The sequence below is a fragment of the Lygodium microphyllum genome, chromosome 22 (genome assembly GCF_053477565.2).
Source record: "Lygodium microphyllum isolate KBCC chromosome 22, Lygodium_microphyllum_v1.1.10, whole genome shotgun sequence".
Taxonomy (NCBI): Eukaryota; Viridiplantae; Streptophyta; class Polypodiopsida; order Schizaeales; family Lygodiaceae; genus Lygodium; species Lygodium microphyllum.
The window spans coordinates 137,514,656-137,539,846 of record NC_141156.1 but is presented as its reverse complement, the minus strand read 5'-3'; the positions used below and the strand labels follow the sequence as shown (position 1 = coordinate 137,539,846).

General features: G+C 42.4%; 1 protein-coding gene across 3 annotated transcripts in view; it reads left to right on the top strand.

The window, feature by feature from the left end:
- Window positions 1–6,419: 6,419 nt before the first annotated feature.
- The window catches only part of LOC148017667 (uncharacterized), a 58,256-nt gene continuing 39,484 nt past the window's right edge, over window positions 6,420–25,191 (top strand). The window contains exons 1-6 of one of the 3 annotated variants that reach the window (XR_015687893.1): window positions 6,420–8,434; window positions 8,560–8,661; window positions 8,925–9,038; window positions 9,109–9,196; window positions 9,287–10,170; window positions 10,327–10,458. Coding sequence is in view for 2 of the 3 variants with exons in the window: in XM_087663150.1 (XP_087519276.1) it covers window positions 7,970–8,434; window positions 8,560–8,661; window positions 8,925–9,038; window positions 9,109–9,196; window positions 9,287–10,170; window positions 10,327–10,458 (1,785 nt within the window). In the remaining variant the exon portion in view is untranslated. The remainder of the gene's footprint in view (window positions 8,435–8,559; window positions 8,662–8,924; window positions 9,039–9,108; window positions 9,197–9,286; window positions 10,171–10,326; window positions 10,459–25,191) is intronic. The other 2 variants (XM_087663150.1, XM_087663151.1) reach the window with 2 other exon arrangements.

Here is a 25,191-nt window from a genome sequence, read left to right as displayed (position 1 = left end):
AAAAAATTGTTCACTCATTTAATATTCAACATATGGATGGGCTTCAATAATATATAGACCGCTCCACGAAGTAGCAAGCGAAGGTGCAGTGCTACTAATCCATTTCTTCTCTTTCTCTCTCCTCTTTTCCCTCGCTATTTCTAATTTTTTTCCTCTCTCTCTCTCTCTCTCTCTCTCACTCTCTCCCCCAATTCCCTATGTCTAAAATGTTTTTTTCCTCTCTCTCTGCCTTTTATTTTAGTTTTTTCTCTAATCTCTTTGCTCTCTCTCTCTCTCTCTCTCTCTCTCTCTCTCTCTCTCTCTTAGTATGTGAAAAACTATCACAATTTTAATTAAAAACCTTTTTAAAAATTTTAAAAAAATTAGAAAATTTTAAAATAAAAATATTTAATTTAAAAAGAAAAAAACAAAAAGAGAGAAGTTTAAATTTAAAAAATGTAATCTGAGAGAGAGAGAGAGAGAGAGAGAGAGAGAGAGAGAGAGAGAGTACACATGAGAAGGGGGAGATAAATTAAAAAGGGGAGGGGGAAGTGAGAGGGAGTGATTAAATGTGTGAGAGGGGGTTTTAATAAAAAAGGGGAGGTTTGGGAAGGGGGTAGATTCACAAAGCCCTCTAGAGAACCTACAACTAGAATAATATAGTAGTAAGATTATGCCTTGATCACACTCACATGCATGTGTATGCACACACACATGTACACATATCTTGTTATGATTGTTATTTTGACAATTATCTATAGATGCATTTGGATAGCCCATCCGCTATTAAATCCATAGGTACACATGTGTATCTCTCCATTGTATCCACTATCAAAAGATTTGACCATCTCGTGGCTACTAGAATCAATCATGTTTCTTGGACTTACACCAACCAAGCATATATAGTGTGGATAGTCCTACATAGATGTCCCCTTGTTAAGCAACTGGCATATGGGTGCTAACAACCATTACTGTCATGTGAATGGTGAGTTTGGCCCAAATAACTCAATGATTTTTAAGATTTAGAACTAGTGAATCTCATAAGATTTTGGTCATAGAAATAGTAAAAGTTGGAAGCTTGTTAACAAATTGAATTTTAGGGGCTTTGTACAATTAACAAGTAATCTCTAAAGAAGGGCTTTGAGGTGGAGACCTTGACCACCTCAATTAAAGTTAAAGTGTTAAAGAATCAACTCTGTCACTTATTAGAATTTGGGGCCTATACAAAAGTAGACTTGACTTACAAAAGCTAATTTTTTGGTATATGAGTCTAGGCTTATCTCACACCAGTATCATATCTTACATAGCTATCACATTGGAGCCATCTCAACACTTGGAGACTCCCTCACTTGAATTAATATCCCTACAATCTTGATATACATAGTGTAAATTGTTGTGCAAGTAGCTAAGTAGTGCACTAACAATTCTTCTTGGTTCCCATGATAAGGTTTCTAAATCCTTTGATGTGGCAAGTATTCAATTTGACAACCAATCAGCACATCTTTTGTGAGAACGTTTTAGCATATACTTGTTCAAACACCATAAGTAGAGCATAAGTTTCTATTGAGGTAGCAACAATGTTTGATTCATAAAAATAAACTACTCCCCTAAAAAACCAAAACACACATGCACTTTCCACCAACCAAACCATTTGTATATCAAAACTTTCAATGTTAGCACATTGTGTGCATCTAAGGTGCCCCCCCAAAACACACACACACACACACACACACACACTCTCTCTCTCTCTCTCTCTCTCTCTCTCTCTCTCTCTCTCTCTCTCTCTCTCTCTCTCTCTCTCTCTCTCTCTCTCTCTCTCTCTCTCTCTCTCTCTCTCTCTCTCTCTCTCTCTCTCTCTCTCTCTCTCTCTCTCTCGTGTGTGAGTGTGGGGGTACCAAACCCTTTCATGTGCAAAAGCATGCATATATATGTGTGTGAATTTAGATACATACATGCATGTATGTACACACACACATGCGTGCACGCAATTGATATGTTACATACACATATATGGATTCATATATATTCTCAATGTTAACAAGTATCTAAGTTCATGTGTGTTTTATTATGCATGTTGCATTGCCCAATGAATGCTACACACTCACAAACTTACTCTCAAAGAGTGTGCTTCTAAATCACTATGTTTTAGGTGAGATTTAAGCTTTTATATTACACACACGATGTTTGTATATGTACATATCTCCTATTAAGCTTGTGCTAGCATTCCTTGTGTGCGAATGCACATACATGCAAATTAACTTGAAAAACAAAATATGTTCATTAGTAGGGAACATGATAATTATCTTTTTTTGACTTCTTTGTTTGTATATCCTCATTCATTCAAAATCATAATAATTATACAACTTTTTGGGCCTTATTATTAATTTCATTTTGAAAGGCACAATTCATAAAATAGATCCCATTGTATATACACACACTTATACGCATATTTTAGCTTATTATACATGCACACATACACAAATATTTGTTTATACATAGATGTGAACTTTTACAATGTTCCACTTTTAAATAAGAGAATACCAATTTCCATAAAAGTATGTAGAATTTACACCTTTACCACCTAATATTGGTGCATACAAAATAACATTTGCATGCACAAGTATCAACTATTATTTTATTATTGAAATGGAATTTAAAGAGGATAATTATGGAACTTTAGGACTCCATATATGTGTCCACATGCACAACATGAGCTATGTAACACACAATTATCTTCGCTTCTCTTGCTTTTATGTGGAAGGTTTAAAGAAGATGTGCCTCAAAAGGGGTTGCACATGATTGATTGCAAGAGGAAAAGGAGGTAATATAGTCCACCCTTTATGACATAACAAGGGTCTTGTAGTTTAATTACCATCAACTTGAAAATGTCAAGTATAATGTGTGTTGGTGGTACTTAGCACTATCAATTTGGATCTTAGCTACACATGTCAACAATCGATGAGGCATGCCACAAAGGACTGAGAGTTTCATGGATGTGGATGCAGTTCCACCACTACAAATGTCCAACATCTCGTGTCCACCAAACTATCTCCGTCGCTCTTTCCTATTATTGTGCGTGTTGGCTATGGTTGCTTGTGTGCAACTCTCATCATCTTTTTTGAGATTGTAGAGAATCTAGTGCTTTTTGGTGACTAAAAGAGATGGCTTAATAATGGATTCTTAAATAGTCGTATCACTTTCAATAATGCACTGCTTGGATAGTAAGGGAAACTTGATGATGAAACTTGAAAAGTATATGGCCAATCATTCAACTAGTTACTTTTAGGACTATTTGCAAGTTTACGAACTTAGTTGTACATAGAAAATGCATGTGCAACTAAATCTTGGTGGAAGAAGTAAATGTTATAAAGAGAGACGTGCTTGCCATGTTAATAAATTGAATTGAAAGGTTCATACTTTCAAAGTTGTATTCAAAGGCCTTGAGGGCTTCCTAAGTACACTTTTTGTGCTTTGTGTATGGTAAGTTCACCCACTTTTGGGTGTATATAGTAGGAAAACATTTATTTTTATTTTTTCACTTGAACATCTCATTTGTGTACTCATGTCTAGAGGTGCGTGCATGCCTCAGGTACACACACATGTACAGGTGCACAAGCTCCACATAATCTAGTAAATTTTGTGTATAAATATCCACTTGTATCATTTTCCTTATGCAAGGATTCATATATGTAGCAAAATACAATAAGATTTGTAACACTCAAGCAGCGGCATATGTTTTGGTAGTACGGTTGGCATCAAGGATGCTCTCGAACGATCTTGATCCTTGGTAGTAAGGATTGCTTGTTAATATGTGTAGAAGATTGAGCACGAAGTTTGTTGCAAAATTTGGTTTAGCATCTGTGAATTTTTTACTAAAACCATTTGCATATTCAAGAGCTTTCCTTTCATATCTCCATTGTATGTCTTTGCACCGAGGACCACAATCACATCAAGCACTAGCCTGCTCCAAAAATTAGTATTGAAGATGGGTGAAAGAGTAACCAAAGAGTTAGCTTACATTGCTTATGTGAGGGGATTATAAAGAATCCCATAATTTTCTTTCCTCCTTAATCATTCTGTCACATCCATGCAACTTGTTTACTATCTGATCTATCATATTCCAATCCCTTATCAAAATCCAACTTGTGTTTGATTGGTGAACATAACACCCTCCTATATCTAGAGGACTTGGGCACGTAAACTGACACTAGGGCTAGAGATTCACCATCCAATGCAATCCCAATGGTACTGATTGATCCCTTGCCATGAGTCCAAAAGATGTGGGCTTTAAGCATAGATTTGGCTAAGATCATATTGTCCTCTCTACCCCTCACATGTACTTCTAGGAAGCAACTGTACCTCCCTAGAAATGCATTTGTTGTCGAAATTGAACCCTATTTTCATCACTTGAAATGTAAGTACATTAGATTCATGCCTTTGCACAAGCCTAGAGGAAATTGTTTTTCTTTTGTTGTTGGACATGTCTCTCACATTCCAGGACATTTCTTGGTAGGCCATCGACATCCTCTTCATCGAGACATGCATATATGTTCCATTCAAGTAATAGTTTCCTTTCTAGCTTCTTAAGGGCCTTTTGCTTATCGTTGTTTTGTAGAACTTTTTTCTCCATCATACTTGGTTTAGGGTCCTCATCATGATGTTATTTGTGAGGCATGAACAATACGTAATATCTTATAGGGTTGGTCACACATAAAGGCGGCTTGTGAATTGTGTTGTTGCACCCTTTTTTTTAAATACCCTAGAGGCACTAGAAGATGTCAAGGCTCTAAACCTCTATTTAGTGATGTGTAAAAAATACAACCAAACCTTGAAATTATAAAATCACACTCCACTTGTTATTTGCTGTAAAGTTAGTTTCATTGGAGCATTATAAAAGATAAGCATGCCAAAGTGCTTTCCTCATGTGCCCCCAATAATATCTAGCTCATAGGCATCCTTATCATGTGCTAAGAGCTCGCATAGATGGATGCTTCTACTTATGAAAGTGAGCCAAAAAAATAAGGAACATTCTAACATCTTAGAGTGCTCACTACTAGTGATACTACAGACATCATAGCTAGTTCAAAGCTCTTATATGGTTGATCACTGCAGGTTTCAATTTGAAACCAAGAGAAGGTCACTACAAGTTGCAAGAGAGGGATTTTGACTTTTGCATTGCAACAACAACTTGCAATGCAAGTTACATGTGGAAATAGGGATGGATGGGGGGATAGAGAGAGGGGTCTTAGAGCTATGCTACATGCAACACTCGCTCGACCTCAAGAAAGTTAAATAAGGAGTTTTTGCCTTGTATGGAATGGTCATAGACAATGCCACACTAAAGAATTCATCCCACTTGGCTTTAAAGTTAAGCACACATACTTGTGGCATCATTCTCAAAGACCTCCACACATAGTTAATTTACTTGTGTGGTGGTTGGAGTGGACTTAACCAAGACTCATCACACATGCAAGCAAAATTGGTAGGTTCTTTGATGGCAAAGCTTTTAGAGACCTACATACACATGTAGTCTACTAGTGGGGTGGAGGGAGTGGACTTGACCAAGACTCGTTACAAACATAAGCAAAAGTAGTAGTGGGCTCACCAAGTGGGGTGGCTATGAGAATAGAGGTGTTGTTGCCACCAATTGCAAGCTCTGTGAACTTAAGGCTAATGTTGCCATGAATTGGGAAGCTCCAGACCACTAGTGGGACCCACCATTCTGAGCATGTAAACTGGGGTGGATATGAGGATAAACATGTTTTCACCACCAATTGCAAGCTCTATGAACTTAAGGCTAATGTTGCCATCAATTGGCAAGCTCCATGTGGGTGAACTTGAGGGCTAATGTTACAACCAATTGGCAAGCTCCACATGGGCTGAACTTGCATGGTGCAACAAATAGACTGCCCCCCTCAGGTAGGGGGAACTCTCTAACTTGGACCGAGTCCTGCACTGAGTAGAGTTGAAGTTTTAACAGGAGTCCCCATGTTGATAATGTGGATAGTGGAAACTATATTTATGTATGTGGAGAGAGAGAGAGAGAGAGAGAGAGAGAGAGAGAGAGAGAGAGAGAGAGAGGATGGGTTGAAAAGGTATTCCCACAATCCAAGGTTAAGTTGAACCTTGAGGCTTGGTGGACTCTCTTCAAAAATTATTGGATGGTCTCTAGCTGACAGTTCTAAGCCCCAAGAGAATAATTCCAAGATGCTCTCGGATTCTCACCCTTCAAGTCTTGAAATTGAGGGGAGGGGCCAAGCAATTATTCCATTTGAACGGCAAGGTAGAAGACTCATAAGAGGAGTGTTCAACACATTTCAAGGGTGGGGGGAAAGGTTTGTTTTTTCTTTTCAATCTTCTGACTCGGAGCCCTTTAGATTTCTGAGCTTTTGCATGGAAGTTGATAGCGAGAAACGGGGAACCGTGTCGCGAATTTATTGATTAATATTGTTTATTCCTATTCCGAATATAATACCCAGAAATAATACCAAACTTCATTAATAATGCCGTCTTGGCGGAAGCTGACCACTCTCACAGTCTCTATTGCCAAGCTTGCCATCCCTGATTTTGGTCCTGAGATGGTCTGGCTTCTTAATGAATAGGGCTTCCGGCTTCCCCCATTGAAAGGAAAAGAACAGAGAGAGAGACGCACACACACACCGGCAGAAAAGGGTCAGATTCAAAGATATCTCTTGATGAAGAGAGAGAGAGAGAGGTCATTGAATGCAGGCTTGCTACCATCGCCATCACCATCATCATCATTACCATCACCACCATCATTTTCCTTCTTCTGCTCTCTGCTGCTTCTTCTTTCATCAGTCTGTGCACGCAGTACTATTATTAATCAAACGTTTTCGGGCGCAGATCAAATCCAAAACGCTTTTGGGCGCAGATGGAATCGTAGATTGGTGTGTTAGTGCAGGGAAGCAGGGAAGGAAAAGAACGGGACGGGAACGGGACGGGTCATTGCTGCCCGTCTGATCTGCACATTGAGAAGCCTCCTTCCCTGCGGGGACTGCGAACTGGGTCGTCGAATCATGGACAATGGCGAAGCTGGGCTGGGGGGATGGTGGCCGGGTTTCAGTGGGCGCGATGGCGGTATTTGGCGCAGGGCAAGATAAGTGACAGAGCAAGAAAAACAGCGAGTGTGCCCACATCTCAAGTGATGATGAAAAAGGCCTCTACGATATTATGCAGTAGAAGGAAGGAATAAGCGATATAGATACGGGCATATTGGGAGGAGAAGAGGAATGATAAAAGAAAAGCCCAATTGATGGCGATGGTGATGAGGTTATGTATCACTCGATGAGAGGAGGTTGAAAAGTTGGATTACTCCGTCAAGCGAGGCAGGCATTACCATAAAACTAATTGCTTATTTTTCCTCACTGTAGAATCGGAATCAGAAAGGAATCCTCCATAGCTTATAAACACACCTCCCTCCCTGCCCCTCCTCTGTCTGTGACCCCGTGTGTGTGTGTGTGTCTCTCTCTCTCTCTCTCTCTCTCTCTCTCTCTCTCTCTCTCTCTCTCGGCCGTTCTTTGACCGGTTCTTGATTTGCCCATCCCCTTGCTTAGATAGGCATAAAGGTTACATGCCTCTCCAGACGGCCATCCCCCCATTGCCGTCTTGAGAGTCTTGACCTTGCCATCATGCCCTTCCTTTTCATGACCTGTGGACTTCTCTTCTTAATTTCTATCACCTCTTTTCCAACGAACACGCAATCGTTTCCTTTGCCTCTCCACCCTTCATCTCTCCACCTGTTTTTTGTCCTTTTCCTAAGTTCCCATTCGTAATTTTTATTGTTCCTGCTCTTATTAGGACCTTGGATGTTTTGTTCCTTTCAATTTGGTTATTATCCATTTAGAATTGCTGACTTGCTCTCCATTGAGGTCACAGTCTTTTACTCTTTAATCAGGACTGCCGTCCCCTGCTCGCATTGCCTCTTTGTGCACCCTTTAAGTACATCCGTCCAATTCTTAATTCTGATGCAATGTCCACAATTGAGCAGAGGCCTGCATCGCAGCAGCTACTAGAGCAACAAAATCCTCATTATCAACAACAACAACAAAATCATCATCCTCATCAACAACTTCAGCAAAACCAGCAGCAGCAGCAGCAGCAGGAAATGCAAGATCACCATCAGCAACAACTGCAACACCAGCAACCACAGCAAAGAAGAAGGCAGCGTAATGGGCGTGCTCCCAAATACCCTTTGACACAAACACTTGGTCCATCAAACAGGCGTATATATGACCTCCGGCGCTGGCACAGACGCAAGTCAAGTGACAGAATGAGCTCCTCTGATGGGGGCCAACCTCCAGCAGGTTGGGTGCTGGTTTGGGCTGGTCGATTCAAAAGATGGAGGCGACGCTGGTTTGTTGCTCATCCACCTGGCCTTTTGCTCTACTACAAAAATTCTGATCAACTTGGGCGACCTGGCTGTATAAATTTACAGGTATGCTGCAACTTCTTATTTAGATGATGTGATAATAAGGAGTTTAGCATTGGGACTTTTGATCAAAATTGATTTAAGTCTTCAGATTATTTAGAGTAAAATTTAACTATGCTGACTTGTCCCAGGGTGCAGAAGTGGCACCCACTACAGGAAAGGAGAGGCAACTGAAGATTAGAAGAGGCTCAAGAATCTACTATCTTAGGACTCTGAATAGGGAAAATAGGCAGGTTCGTGTATTACTGTTTTTTGCATTAGTCATGTGATATGATTTTGAAGCTACTATTTGCCTGGGAAGGGGTTGTGTTGTTCACAACAGCATTAGTGATGAAAGTCACACATGTTATTTCACCGGTTATTATAGACAAGAGTGTTTGTCAACCATTGTAAAAGAAATCTGAAATACAAGAAGGTTAGGTTACCAGTTTCTATAAGAGGGTCTTACATTAACCACAAGACAAATCATGTTCGTGTATTATGTTCTGAACTGCAGGCCTGGTTGGAGACAATTAACAAGTCAATTTGCATCTACGAGAAAATGTGGCAAAAGGTTGGGGTAGGAGTCAAGCCAGGGGCATCGCTTTCCTTACAACAATCTGTGCCCTTGGTAGGTGAGGTGATAATTAGTTTTTTCTGATTTTTTCCTCATTGGATATTGATCAATTTCATCTCCACAGCACTTAGCAGAGGAGTGGAGAGAACAGGAGAGAGAACTGAGTCGCAGGCTTGCTGACCGAATGCATCAACTTGAGCCCATGCGGCAGGGTCAGTGAGATTAAAGCCTGAGTCTATGGACATTACAAACAGTTCTTCAATTTTATGTCCTAGTCGTCTAAATGATGAACGCATTTGCAGCATTCTTGCAGCAATTGCATGCTCTACAACAGTCACTTTCTGTTATCTCTGGAGCTCTTGGATTCACAAATGGGGTTGATCCTGGCAATTCTGTCCCTACATCGTTGAGAGCAAGTTTTGCAGAAAATTCGGTTGTGATGCATCACAGAGAAATAATCTCAATTCCTGGACATGTAGAACCTTCATCAAACTTGGAAAGAAAATCAGTTCCCATAGCAGGGCTTCAAGGAAGTTTTGTGTCCCCAGATAAACCAGCTATTACTAGCAAAGGAAAGACATCGAGGTCTAATACACAGCTCTCTCTAGTATCATCACTTTCAGAACCTATACCTGGTGCACTCACAGATACAAAAGAGAACGTTGTTGATGGTCAGAAGTCCAAGGGCCAACATTATGACAATGGGGACACGTCGAGCATTCCTGAGTATGATTTATTGCGTGAGCGGGCAAGGTGCATAGGTAGAGAGTTTTTTCGACGGCGACGGAGGGAAAGAACAGGGCCAACCTCCTCTGAAAAAGAACATTCCTCTGATACAGAGATATGGAGTTCTATCAATTCCACAAGGCCATCATTCTCTGGCAAGGGCAATGGCAGTGCGAAAGTTCACCAGGCTAACTTGCCAGCCTCACAAAGCGCAGATAGGTTTCCATTGAAGTATGCAGAAGATCCTTCCAATAAAGTAACTGTTCCCAAGAATTTGAATGATTTCCACCAAACAGATGCTCGGCAGTCAATCAAGACGGGTGAGCAGGATTCTGACATTTGGAATGAGGGCTCACAGTTTGATTTGCCTTCTAATGCCACACACACAAACATATTAAGTCATCCTGTGCAAGGACAACTTCATGCAGCTTGGAAAACAATGCAGGATGCATTTGCAGAGGTGATAATGCTTATTTAACATGAATGATAGATGACCTTTCTAGATTTCAAAACTTCCCATATTGTGCTTTGGCAGGGTGCTTTTTCTCTCACCAGTGCTGCTGGATTTGAGAAAGTTTACATGCACCCCTCCTAACAGCAAGGGTCTGAAATGTAGATCTTAAAGGAAGAAATTCAAAGAGGGATTGAGTTGGAGGCTGAGAATGCTGTCTTGCAGCAATCCTTGGCAAAGTTGCCACACTCGCAGCAGGATCATAGAGATCCGGTGGATTTGAAGGAAAGAATACAGGTTAGACAGTGGTGTCATCTATTACTGCTGCTTTACTGGTTGCTTCATTAAGTTCCATCATGCCAAAAGGCTTTTGGCAACTGTCTGCTGTTATAGAGCAAATAATCTGATCACATCTATATTGAGTCTTTTAAATTGTGAGTTTCACTAGCTGCTTCATTAAGTTCCACCATGCTAAAGGACTTTTGACAAAGATCTGCTACCATAGAGGAAATAACTTTTGTTACATTGACATTCTACATATTCTTATTTGTGCATTATTGATTTATAAAGATCAAATTTGTTGATGTGTTTTATCAGCTTCAAGGGTTTCTTTTTGCCACTGGACAGCATTGCACTTCCATGTGCAGACTGTTCCTGTATGCAGGTAGTTGTTTTCTTTTGCATATTTCAACTTCAACGAGGTGTGATGTAGCTGAAGACAACCATAGTTTCAGTAAGGAGAGTGTGACCAACATTGTGTTAGTTCCTCCTTTGAATGCAACAGAGGGAAGGGATGATGACATGGTAGGCAGGAGGCAGTAAATCGGACAAATGATGTGAAACACCTGCCACATAGATGCCGGACACTCGGCCAACATATAGGGAAGTTGGAGTAATAGCGATTTCTAGTTGGCCAAGTTTTTGCAGTCAGACAAGTCAGGGAATTTTTATCAGGTTGGTTTAGTTGTAGTTGGGTAGATTTCTTGCCTCCTAGTCCAGATTATGATAATTGCTCCAACTTTGTACATTCTGTTGAGAAATCCTTCACATGCAGTTTGCGTTCTGCGTTTTGCGTTTAGGGTTTCACAGTGGACAGCCCCAAAAAGGGGCTGGGCATCCACAGTGGGGTGCCACCCTAGACAACCGGCGCCCTCTAGACAATCTCTTGCCTATTTATAGGCTACCTCTGTCACTCATTCTTCATGGCTGATTTATTTAGTGCATCACCTCTTCTCTCCAGCCTCTCCACTACCCTCACACCCCTTCAGCAGGACATTGTGGTTCGTGGTTCGTGGCGGTCTTCATCATCTTCCTTGTGCTACGGCACTTGTTCCCTTGTGTCACATTCACTTCATGATTCAGATCATCAGTCCATTCATCAAAGTTTCTTCTCTCTTCTCTTCTCTTCTCAATGTTTGCCGAATTTACTTTGTGTTCCTCCCCGCTAACCCTATTGTCTCGCTGGTACGTGGTCTTTTGACATGGTATTAGAGCTGGATCTGCTCAAACAGCGGCAAAGATCCTCCACTCCAGTGAAGGCAAAGATTGGTGGCGGGTTCGGCATCCATTTCTCTTCTTCTTCTGTTGCATCAATACCCTAACTAGCAGTTGCTCCCTCTTGCGTTTGCTGTTTTCCAGCTTGCGTTGAGGGCTGTCGCTGCCTCCTCCACTTCCCCTTTGTTGCGTTTATTGTTGACAACTCTTTTGTTGCACCTGGTGGTATTCCGGTACCTATTCTCTACTGCTGGTGGCTCCTCCCTACTGTAGGTGGCTCAGCCAGTCTGCTGGCAGTGGTTCTTTGCAACTTGGTGGCTGAGCCAATCTGTTGGTAGTTCTCTGCTCAGCCAGGCTGCTGGTGGCTGTTCTCTGCTGCTAGCACCTCCTCCCTATTGCTGGCGGCTATTCTCTGCTAGTGGTGGTGATATTCTGCAGCCAACGGCTCCTTCACTGTTGCAGGTTGCGTTTGTAGTTGGCGGCTCCTCCTTGGCAATGTAGCTCCTCCTTGCAACTGGTAGCTCACTCCGAGCCCTTCCACTACCCTCCCAACCCTTGAGGCGGACATTGTAGTTCGTGGTTCATGGTTGACCTCTTCCTTCTTTAGCAAGGCACATTGGTACCCATGGCTTCTTTACCAATAGATGCCTAGACTACTGGGTACTCCTACCATGGTATCATTGGACACACCATTAATGCTTGCCGACTTCCACCTTTGCTTCCCACCCCCTTGAAGTATATACATCTTTTACTAGGCACTCCTTGTTTTCTTCAGTTCTTTACATCTACAAGCTGTTGCAGCAGGGCAACAGCTGCATTTGCTAATTTTCAATCATTCTTCGTGACAAAACTCTGAAATTTCTCTCTCTACAGCTTTTCCTTTCATCTCCCAATCATTTCACAGCCTTGCTCCGAAGATCTCAGTGTTTGGACCCCTAGAGGCTGAGAAATTTCAGATTTCTCTGCTATAAACCCTAATTTGCAACAGAAATTAGGATTTAGCAGTAGCCTCGAGAAGCGTGCCAAAAATTGGAAGCTCCAAGACTTAGATTCAACGGGGCTGAAGCTGGTTTTTAGCCCTATTCAAATGGAGAGACCAACAAATAGTTGAATTTGGGGCATTTTCTATCTTCATCAAAGCAAATGAAGGCCAATTGATTGCCCGAATCAAGGGACAAATCAGATTAAAGACTTGCTCGTGATTTTGAACAGCAAGGGGAGTTGGAATACCAAAAGGGATTTGGGAGAATCCCATTGTAAATCAACTTCTTCTTTAATAAAGTTAAAGAAATACCGAAAGGGGCGCCAATTTTGGGACCAATCTAGTGTGCATTGTTCAAGATCAGTTGGTGAATTTGTATTTTCAGATTTGCATTAACTGTTTGTTGCTATAACTAAGTTGGAATCAAGGATTTACCATCCATCCACGGAAGGAAGGTTGGTTTCAAATCCCCTTTAAAACTAGAGGAATAGGAGCCCCCTTTGAAGTCGCAATAGATGTAGATGCCTCCTTGGAGAGCAAGTAAAGATCATCCCCATCTGAATCCCCCTCTGAGATAGATAGAGAATCCAAAAACTCATGAATCACAGACTCTGAAATGTCTGAGGACAAAGGATGCATCGTTGGTCGTGCCAAAGAAGGTACCTAGGGTGGTGAAGAACTCCCAAAGGTGGCCTCTCGAACCTGAGTGGGCAAGGGTGGAGAAGGGTGGGGCTCAAGCTGAGCATTGAGTGGGCAACAGTCGCTACTTCTCAATGGAGCGAATCGGGAAGCCGAAGAAAATGGAGTCAAGCAGCCATTGTCTCTTGAAGGAGCGGATTGACAAGGAGACGGTATCAAACAATCACTGTCTCACGATGGAATGGACTGCAAAACCGCGGGTCATGATAGCCACTATACCCAAAAGTAGGTGGGAGAAGATTGCCGTTGGCATTGCAATGGTCGCCAGGAGATCATAGCGCCAATCAATCCTCCATGTGCTCACAAGGACTTAGTGAATCGGTTATTTATTGCTGCTGCCCTGTCTCAAACGCCTGTAGATGCTGTCTCCTGTTGTTGATTGGTCTTCTCCTTTTGGCAGTCTCAGAAGGTTCTCCAATGGTTGCAAATCATTTTTGACAAGTGGCAGCCTTCCCAAATGGTTTTTCAAGCATTTTTCATAATTAAATATTAATTTTCAATCTTTAAATACTGAAAATTAATCTAATAATTATTTCGGTGTCCTTAAAAATAATATGACTGGCCAATAAGTAAATTGCCTAGGCAACTTCCATTCTCGAGTGTCTCTATGCCATCTTTGACCATCAGATTGGCGTTAGGTACCATTAAACGCCACTTCTCTAGTGTCACCAATTGACACTTATGGCCAAATGGATGACCTAGGCCAACAATTGGCACTAGACACCACCAAATACTTGTGCGGCACAACTTATAGCAACTTTTACCTTTGACATTCCGTGATTTCTTCGGGTCTCAGGCTCGTAAATTTACTTTAACTCTAGTTGCACCTCACTTGTGCAACATTTACTTAATCATGTGATTGAAAATTAATCCACATGTTAAGTGAGGTTTAAAAAATACATATCCTCATGACAACCCTCCCTCCTGAAATCCTTGCAATTGTCCTCGATTGCATTGCCAAATGCATCAAAAGCAAAGTACTACACTGGAATTTCCATAGGGCATCATAGTCAACACAACATTGTGCACAGCTGTTCAACCATTCCTATGCCCAACATATCCTGAAAATTACTAGCCAACATAACATAGCATAAGACTCGCAAAGAATCTCAAAAACATTGCCAGATTATCATGTGACATGTCCATTTCTCATGAGCTCAACTTATGCGGCAAAACCAATCCATAGCATAGCATAACTAAACATAAACCATGGCTAAAACATCAATGACATCATAACATATGTGGTTGTCCATGAAACTAGATGTAAACCATTGAAAACTGAGCATAATCTGATCATAAGCTGATCACCTGCTGAACTGAAAATTGATCACAAAGTGCTGCAAATGTGACCCCAAATTGATCACAAATTCATTGCAAAAACTGACCAGCAATCAGTGCAAAAACTGATGCACAACTGATCCAGAAAGTGACCATAAACGGTTCTCAAATTAATAAAAAACTGAGCTGAAACTGATCAGAATTTTTGTCTCAAAATTGAGGCAAAATTCATGCTAAATTGATCATAAGCTGATGCAAAAGTATAGTTCCAGTGCGTGGGTGAAAACTCATATTCATCTGCATACATCTCATAGTGACTAGTACACTAAGTAGTGATCTCATGGCAAACATACTGGCAGTGCAGTACCTTGGATGCATGCTGAATATATCCGAGATCCACTACATACGAGAGCTGTTCATAATTGGAGGAGGGGAAGTGCTACCTTCCCCTTGAGCATCAGGCAATACTCCGGACCGTTGCTCTGCTGAACCTGACAGAGCCCGAACTAAAGTCGGCTCTAACTGAAGGGAATCTAGGTAAAGCTGCAACAACTGAGGATGGTCGCCAAGTCATCATCCTCTTCCATCCATTTGGCATCCATTGGTGAATAATTTTGAAATTTCACCAAGTATCTCCTGAAAACTTTACCTTTGACCTTTCTTTCCCTACGTGCCAAAATCTGCTTAGGTACCAAAATCTCATCTAGCTCCTTAACCTTAGGCTGAATTTTAATAGACATACATATTCTCTGACACATCACTATGAAAAGGCCTCAATAAACTGACATGAAATGCATTGTGTATCCGCCAATGTGGAGGAAATTTCAGCCGATATGCCAGATCGTTAATCTTCTCCAACACTTGGAAAGGGCCATAGTATCTCATACTCAACTTCAGATACAATCATTCTCTTCTTTTCATCTTTTCCAACCTTGCCTTTTCAAAACGCAACAATACATCATTACCCTCTGCAAACTGCAAAGCACGTCTGTGGCGATCAGCTGCCCTCTTTTACTTTTTTTGTGATCTCTGAAGTGCATATTTTATCTTTGCATAGGCTACATCTGTTAGAATATCAAGCTCTTTCATATGTGTTTGACCGACATGAGCTGGACATAGCTAGTCTAGCTATATTAGTCAGGTATATTAAATAAGTCGGTACTCTAGTCTTTATGGTTGGTGTGAATGGTCCTTCTGGACTTGTAAATACTTGACTTGTGTCTTTTCAAAAAGTAGTAGAATGAGAGAGGAAGCATGTTGCTTCACTCTGTGTGTTGCTCTCTATCTGCATCCATGAAAGTTAACATGGTATCAGAGCCATGAATGGGCTCACTGGTGGAATGCACTGAAGAAGAAGACTTGAAGATTGACCTGAAGGGCTGGAAAAGGAAGAGGACTGACAGTCATTTCCATCAATGGTCACACAGAGGTATGCATTGTTGAGCATTGGATTCTCATTGCTTGAAGGAGGAGCTGTGGCTTGCTGAGGAGTCTCCCAAGGATTGGTTGAGCATTAGTGAGTGCTTCATCATTAAAATAATCATCAAATCGTGCAGCAGCAGATGTCAGTCCAGGCAGCGTGATTGCACCTGTTTTGCAGGCTGAACTCCATGGCTGGGATTTATTATATGGACTACTCACCAAGGCTCCATTGAGCATTAACAAGTGTGTGGCTTGTTTGGAGGCTCACCAAGGCTCCATTGAGCATCTACAACTGGGCATTCATCATCATTACCATCAAATCTGATCTGAATATACTCTGAACTGTCTGTGTGGACTGTGCCAGTGAACAGGCTGCTCTCATTGGCAGAGATTTAAGGTGAAAAGCACTTGTCAAGTGGCATAGAGCATGGATGCATACCAAGGAAGGTTCTTGAAGGGTATACTTTGCTATTGCCCCTGTGGGAACTCATGTGTGAGCTGTAATAGAGTTATATAGATCTGAATACACAGGGCTGAACTGTTATTGGAGTTACAGGGACATTATACACTTGTGATGTCTGCATTTTAGATGCTCTTTGGCATGTACATTGAGCTTGAATGTAGCGCATGATGCTTGGTAGAAGACATGTCATATTTCTTGGGTATTTTGACATAAATTTGGAGCTTGGAATGGCCTGATCTGAGAGCTTGTGACAGGCTGAAAACTGAAAAAAAAAATTGCAGACATAAAGCACTAATTGGTTACTCCTGTTCTTGGAAGAACTAGTTGATTTGGTTAGCCCCACAGGTACTTGAAGACTTGGTCTGTGACTGTTAAATGCTTGAGCATTGGAAACGGAAGTGATGCAAATGTTTTATGTTTTTTTTTGGGACTGAAATCAATCCCTGCTGCCAGTGCATTGGCTGTTTGAAATCTGGGAATGTATTTACGACATTCATATATGCTGGTTATATACTGTTTTGTGTTTCTATGCCTATGTACGGCTTGACACATGTACTAGCAGCTATCTATGAAAGTTTGGGACATGTATGACATGTATACCACTCAGTTTTGGGCTTGAAACCACTGCTGGTCACTCACAGAATTACAGTTTTCAGACTGTATGTATGTACCCTGGCAGTGAGGTTGCAGGAGTTCAAACTGAAGTAAATACATAGCATTTGTACTGACTGTTTTACCTACAGGTTAAGCCACTTGTTTGTGGGCTGTTTTGGGTTGTCAGTGGGCTGAAATACCCTGGTTTTTTACTGCAATTAATTGCAGAAAATTGTCATTAACAGTTCCGGGCTGAAGTTGAACTGTTAAGAAGATCTTGGTTTGCAGGTAGTCAGGCAAGGTCTACAACATGGCAAATGCTGATAGAACTGATAACGTAACCCAGATTGTGGAAGAAAAGCTTGATAGCAACAATTATGCAATATGGAAGTTCCGCATGGAGAACTTTCTGATAGGCAAAGGATACTGGGACTTAGTGACAGGTGTTGAGGCTGAACCTGAAGTTCCAGAAAGGAATCCTACAGCTGATCAAAGACGAGCGCATCGAGCTTGGACGGAAAGAGCTCGCAGGGTTTTACATTGGCTGTCATTATGTATCTCAGATGCTATGGTGATGCAGATCATGAATTGTAAATCCCTAGCAGATGCATGGAATATAATGGTCAAATACTATGGCACAACCACAAGTGCCAGGAAGATACAATTGAAGCAGAAATTCAATAACATGGAGAGAAAGAGCAAATCCATACAGGATTATGTCACAGAGGTTAAGACCATAGTAGATTAGCTGGCATCTGTTGGTTCACAGGTTGAAGATGAAGATATGGTTGCAATGACTTTGAATGGCTTGGGTCTTGAATATAAGTCTTTTGATACTTCAGTGTCTGTGCGGGCTGAAATGCCTGACTTTAATGAGCTGGTTGCATTATTGATCCATGAAGAGGTGAAGCTTGGCTTAGCTACGGGGTCAAGCAGTTCAAAGAATAAGGATGCAGTTTTTTACTCGAATCAGCGTGGTCGTGGCAGCCTTGGTAGGGGCTATGGATCTGGCGGAGGAGGCCAGTAGATTGCATCCTATGGTAATAGCAATCAGCCGTCATTAAATGCAAGAGGTGGTGGAAATTTTAGAGGCAGGGGGAGATCTAACTCCCGTGGCAAAGGCTCATGGCAGCAGCGTTCGTCTGACAATCCGAACAAGGATAAGGATTGTCATTACTGCGGAAAGTATGGGCATATTTCAAAGGACTGCTGGAAGAAGCAGGGAAACCAGAAGGGCAAACAGCATGGACACTATGCTACGTCCAGTCAGGCAGATGACTCTGGTGATAGACTGTTTGCCATGGAATATGTCAAAGATAAGGCTATTGAAAAATTATCTGATGATGCAGTGTGGTACATTGACTTAGGGGCATCGAATCACATGACCCCTCATGGTGACTGGTTCAGTGATGTGGTGGCTGAAAAGTATGGCTATGTATGCATAGGTGATGACACGCAGCATAGCATTGAGCATAAAGGCAAAGTGCCTCTTGTGGTTCATGATGGTAGGAAGAAAAATTTGCATGATGTCTTGCATGTCCCTTCAATTATGAAGAACTTATTGCTGTCGGTCAGATGACGGAGCAGAACTTGCAGGTTAGATTCAATAAACATGGCTGCTTTATTGAAGAGTTTGGCAATGGATGCAAGTTGATAGCTTGTGGTCACAGGAATGGCCGAATGTTTACTCTTGATGCTTCTTTGCCAGAGCTGAATTCAACTATGTTTGCCTATGGTTCTGGCACTGTTAGGGATTTGGAAATATGGCACAAGAGAGTGGGGCATGTCAATTTGCAAAGGCTGCAAATTATGCAGAAGAAACAGTTGGTTAAAGGTTTACCCAAGTTCCAATATTCAGATATTGGTCATGTATGCGATGCTTGCCAGTTCGGTAAGCAGTCTAGACTGCCGTTTGTCAGGCATGTAAGGCAGAGTACACGTCCATTACATTTAGTGCACTCTGATGTTTGGGGGCCAGCTCATAATGCATCTATGGGAGGTTTCAGATATTATGTATCTTTCATTGACGACTACAGTCGCTATACCTGGCTTTACATATTGAAAACAAAAGATGAGGTCTTTGCTGTTTTTCAGCAATTTAAAGCATAGGTTGAGAAGGAGTTTCAATGCTACATCTCTTGCTTGAGATCTGACAGTGGTAGGGAGTATGTATCAAATGAATTTGATGATTTCTTGGCTGAAAATGGCATTCGTAGGCAGCTAACCTGCAGCTACACTCCGCAGCAGAACGAAGTAGCTGAAAGAAAGAACAGGTTTTTGATGGAAGCTGCTAGGGCCATGATGAATGAAAAGCATATGCCGCTTTACTATTGGGCAGAGGCTATTATGACAGCCGTATACATTCTGAACAGGACTCCCACTGCAGGTATTCATGAGATGATATTGTTTGAGAAGCTGTATGGCTATAAGCTGGATGTAAGTCACATGAAAGTCTTTGGCTGTCTTGCTTATGTGCATATTCCAGATGAGAAAAGGAAGAAGCTGGATCCCAAAGCGCATAAGTGTGTTTTCATTGGATATTCGCAGGAGAAGAAGGCATACAAATGCTATGATCCCTCTACTAGGGAGACTTTGGTGAGCAGGGATGTTATCTTTGATGAGATGGGCTCTTGGTATGTATCACCAGTTGCAGTGCCATCGGATATGCCTTCCACTCATGTCTCTACAGTTGATTTACAGCAGAGCACCACTATGACAGGACCTAGTAGTTAGATAGTATTCCCATGGACAGGGAGATTGAGGAGCTCACCGTCCACTGACACCAGTACGTCAGTGAGGGGGAGACATGATGTCTTGGACAGCAAAGGAAAAGAGAAAGTTATTGAGGATGCATCTGGTATGATGACACCTGGCAGAATGACTTCTGGCTATGAGTCTGCTGATACTTTAGACAACGAACTTGGTATTCCGACTATCTATACGCCTGGCACAAGGCAGAGCAAGTATATTCCGCCTCATGAGAGAGGGGAATCGAGTAGTGCACCACAGCTTAGACGCTTGCAGAGGGTCACATACCCTGTTGATAGGTTGACATACAGTGGCTACTCCGCAAAGCATTATGCTTACATGACAAAAGTGATGGAGGTCAAAGAACCAGGTACATATGCTGAAGCAGTGAAAGATGAGAACTGGTGTGTAGCCATGGATGAAGAAATGAATGCCTTGGTTGAAAATAAGACATGGGATTTAGTGCCACTGCCTGAAGGGAAAAAGACCATTGGTTGCAAATGGGTCTACAAAATCAAATGTTAGTCAGATGGCAGTGTGAAGAGATACAAAGCCAGGCTGGTCGCAAAGGGGTATGCCCAACAGTATGGACTTGATTATGAGAAAACATTCAGCCCTGTTGCCAAGATGGCAACCATTCGCACTGTGATTGCCTTGGCTGCTGCTAAAGGCTGGAAATTGCAGCAGATGGACGTTAAGAATGCATTTCTTAACGGTGACCTAGCAGAGGTTGTTTATATGGTTCAACCGGAAGGGTATGTTTGTCAGAAGTGGAGCAGCGGTGGAAGCATAAACATGTGCTGAAATAAACTGCTGAAACACAAGACAAAAAGAGAAAAAAAAAGAACACGATACAGATGAGAACTCAGATGTATGCACGGGAAATGGAATCCATATATCTGAACACGAGACAGTCGCATACAACAGTGAGTCATTGGCTGCGTGGGCACTGGCACTGGCACTGGCTCCTCTCTCCACAGAGTCTGCAGATGGTGAAATGAAGTGACTGACTGAGGAGGAGCCACTGAGTATAAATAGGCTGAAAAAGTGGGGAGCAATAATGCTGGTCGGACAGCATTAATGCTGGCCGACTGGTGCATAAAATGCTCCACTGGCATAAAATGCCACACCAGAAAAATACCTAAAATACCTAATAAAAATGCCCAGCCCAGATCAAGCTCAGACTCACATATGAGCTGACAAATACTCTACTAACACCCTCTCTCAGATCATGGGTGATCTGATACAATACAATAGTACAATGAAAAGGGATCAGAAACTATACAACATAGAACCACCAAGTAGAACCATGGATACCCAAGCAGTGGGTGATCAAGCCACCACCAAGGTGCCTCGGAGAGAACCTGATGTCGATGTCGATCGTACCAAATACCTGAAAATAGAGAAGATCATAGCATGTCTCTGTGTCCATCACCAATGTCTCGCAGTAGCATACATGACCATCCTGTCAAAAATGCCTCTGAACATAGGTGACCATGGAGTCCCTGCCTTTGGCCAGACCGCCAAAGTGTCCCCTCATGTGAGCTCTAGACGAAAGCCTCTTGCTCTCTGTCAGATAACCAGCTCATCATGAACCTGGATGTCAATCCCAGCTCCAGGATTTGATTCCGCCAGACTGAAGTCGATGCGTCAGGGACGTCCCTCTCTGGAACCTGTGCACCGGTATAAAAGTATAGATGAGGCGCGGCCGCCCCATCTCAACACCCGCTCACACTCCCTCTCTGGCACAAGAGAGTCGTGAGGGATGACCTCATCACCACCACTAGAAAGCAGCCGAGAAAGGGGCCACCAAGCCCTTCCCGCGATCCGAAGAAGACGATCCCTTCCGTGCCTTGGACTTCACCTTGGTCGGAGGATCGGAGTCAGAGTCTGATGAAGGAGAGGACTCATCGGTAGAGTCAGCATCCCGCTTCGTCTTCTGCTCCGTCTTCCTGGAAGCCGCTAACTTCTTGTAGTCCTTCCGCAAATGTCTCTTCTTGCCACAGTGGTAACATTGGGCCTTCGACTTCTTCTTCCCGTTACCCCTCTCTGAAGCTACATAAGCCTCACCTCCATAATGTGCTGGAAGCCGCCCCTGTAATCTCAAGGATGTCTCATGGTTGTCCTCATCAAAGTCTTCAGGAAGAGGAAAAGGACGGAGAGGTCGAGGAATAGCTCCACAGACGATGTACCATAATCGCTTCTGCACAAACCAAGCTTTCATGACAGCACTCCATGTGAGATAATCAGGTCCATGTAACTTATCATCAGTGGAAGTGCATGGAGGAGCCATATGGAGAGGATAAGAAGAGAAGTAGAGAAGAGATGGAATTTAGAGAGGAAACTCAGCCAAAACACAAGCACAGACTACAGAAAATGAGAGTTCACATGCAATATAACCCAAAATCTGATCAATAGAAGACAAAATCTGCTGCAGAAAGTCAAAAAATCAGTCAAAAACTGCCAAAAACAGAGAAAACGGCTTGAAGTAACAGTCACTCAGCCACGAGAGATGCTGAATCAGCAAAGCGCAGGCTGTAAACTGGAGAAAAACAGGTAGAAAACTGTCGCCAGCAGCTGCAGATGAAAAACGCAGGCAGCAGACGATGGGAAGACTGCAAAAAACGCAGGCTGAAAACAGCCCCAAAACAGGTCGCCTAGCTGCGACAGCAGTTGTCTGATCAGCAGGGGTACAAAACAGTCCTGAAATCAGCAAGAAAACACAGCAGAAACACAAATCTTGAAAACTGATACCATGTCAGAAGTGGAGCAGCGGTGGAAGCATAAACATGTGCTGAAATAAACTGCTGAAACACAAGACAAAAAGAGAAAAGAAAAGAACACGATACAGATGAGAACTCAGATGTATGCACGGGAAATGGAATCCGTATATCTGAACACGAGACAGTCGCATACAACAGTGAGTCACTGGCTGCGTGGGCACTGGCACTGGCTCCTCTCTCCACAGAGTCTGCAAATGGTGAAATGAAGTGACCGACTGAGGAGGAGCCACTGAGTATAAATAGGCTGAAAAAGTGGGGAGCAATGATGCTGGTCGGACAGCATTAATGCTGGCCAACTGGTGCATAAAATGCTCCACTGGCATAAAATGCCACACCAGAAAAATACCTAAAATACCTAATAAAAATGCCCAGCCCAGATCAAGCTCAGACTCACACATGAGCTGACAAATACTCTGCTAACAATGTTCACCCTGATTTTCAGCATTATGTATGCAGGCTGAAAAAGGCATTGTACGGGCTGAAGCAGGCTCTGAGAGCTTGGCATGCTAGGATCAGTAACTACTTGCAGAGATTGGTTTTTGCTGTTGGCAGGGCTGATCACAACCTATTTACAAAGAAGACTGACAGTGGCTTGGTAGTGCTGGTCATATACGTTGATGATTTGATAATCATTGGTGATGATGACTTGGGCATACAGCATGTAATGAAGATGCTGAAATCTGAATTTGACATGAAAGACCTAGGAGAACTGAAGTATTTCTTGGGCATTGAGGTAGTTTCAGCTGAAAATGGTTTATGGCTTATGCAGAAGCACTATGCCATGGAGATGCTGAAGAAGTATGGCATGGTTGAATGCAAACCGTTGGATCATAGAAACAGGGAACGGCCGTTCCGGCCTGTAGGAAGAGCCTAACGCGTTCCAAACCCTCCAAGGAGGTGAAACGGCCAGGGAATGTTCCCTGCCGTTCCCCTTGCCGTTCCCTGTTTGGAACGGCCGTTCCAGGCCTGTTTACTGAAAATTGACATTTTTTCTTGTTTTTTAAAAAAAACTTGGGTCATAGTCCTTATTGTTTAATGTGCACACACTAATCTCTCTCTCTCTCTCTCGGGTTGAAGATTCAAAGTGTCAATCTAATTAGGAGTCCATGCAAAGTTCAAATTTGATGCATTATCAACTCTTGCAAATTAGAATCAAATTTCAGCCGATCCTCAATTCCAAGGTATTCATCCATTTATATTGTCTAATTTCAAGGGAAATTGGGATAATTGGGGCAATTCAAGGCAATTTGGAGCTATGGGGGTAATCGAGTCAATGTTGGGATATTTGGGTCAATTTCATGCATTGACGGGTATTGGGGCAATTAGAGGGACATTGTTTGGGGCAGTTTGGGTCATGCAGGGCATATTTGGGGCACTTAAGACATGTGCCGTTCCCCCCGTTCCCGTTCTCCGACCTTGGACGTTCCCCCCGTTCCAGGGGGTCCCGTTCCCGTTCCCGTTCCCCATTCCAGATAACTATGCGTTGGATACACTTCTTGATCAGAATGTCAAGCTAGACATGAACACTGGGGATGAAGTAGAGGATGTGACTATGTACAGGCAGATGGTTGGCAGCTTGATTTACTTGACCATCACTAGGCCTGACTTGAGCTATGCTGTAGGGCTCATAAGCCAGTTTATGCAGAAGCCTAGAAAGCTGCACTTGGATGCAGTTAGACGCATTATGAGATATGTTAAGTCCACCGTAGAGTATGGGCTGTTCTATGTTAGAGATAAGCCCTTGACATTGATTGGATACACGGATGCAGATTGGGCAGGTTGCTCATATGACCGTAGATCTAGTAGTGGATATGCATTTGGATTTGGTAGCGGCATGATTAGCTGGAGCAGCAAGAAGCAGCCTACGGTTGCTTTGCCAAGTACTGAGGCAGAGTACAGGGGTGTTGCATTGGCAGCATGTGAGATTTCATGGCTGCTCAAGCTTATGGCTGATTTGGACATACAGGTAGATGCTCGAGTGAAGTTACTATGTGATAATCTGAGTAGTGTACTCTTGGCTATGAATCCAGTCTATCATGCCAGGACGAAACACAGAGGTACACTACCATTTCATCAGAGAGATGGTTCTTGCAGGACGAGTGGATCTTATGCATGTAAAGATAGATGAACAGGTTGCAGATATCTTTACCAAGTCTTTGGGTAAAGAGAAGTTCTGTGTTTTTAGACAGCTACTTGGAGTACAGATGCTGTCTTGAGCTTGAGGGGGAGTGTTAGAATATCAAGCTCTTTCATTTGTGTTTGACTGACATGAGCTGGACACAGCTAGTCTAGCTATATTAGTCAGGTATATTAAATAAGTCGGTACTCTAGTCTTTATGGTTGGTGTGAATGGTTCTTCTGGACTTGTAAATACTTGACCTATGTCTTTTCAGAAAGTAGTAGAATGAGAGAGGAAGCATGTTGCTTCACTCTGTGTGTTGCTCTTTATTTGCATCCATGAAAGTTAACAACATCCAAGTTTTCCACATAACGATTAGCTTGAAGGATCTTATCCTTAGTTTGCAGAATAGGTGGTACCTTCTTGCCACCGTTAACCACCTCAAATG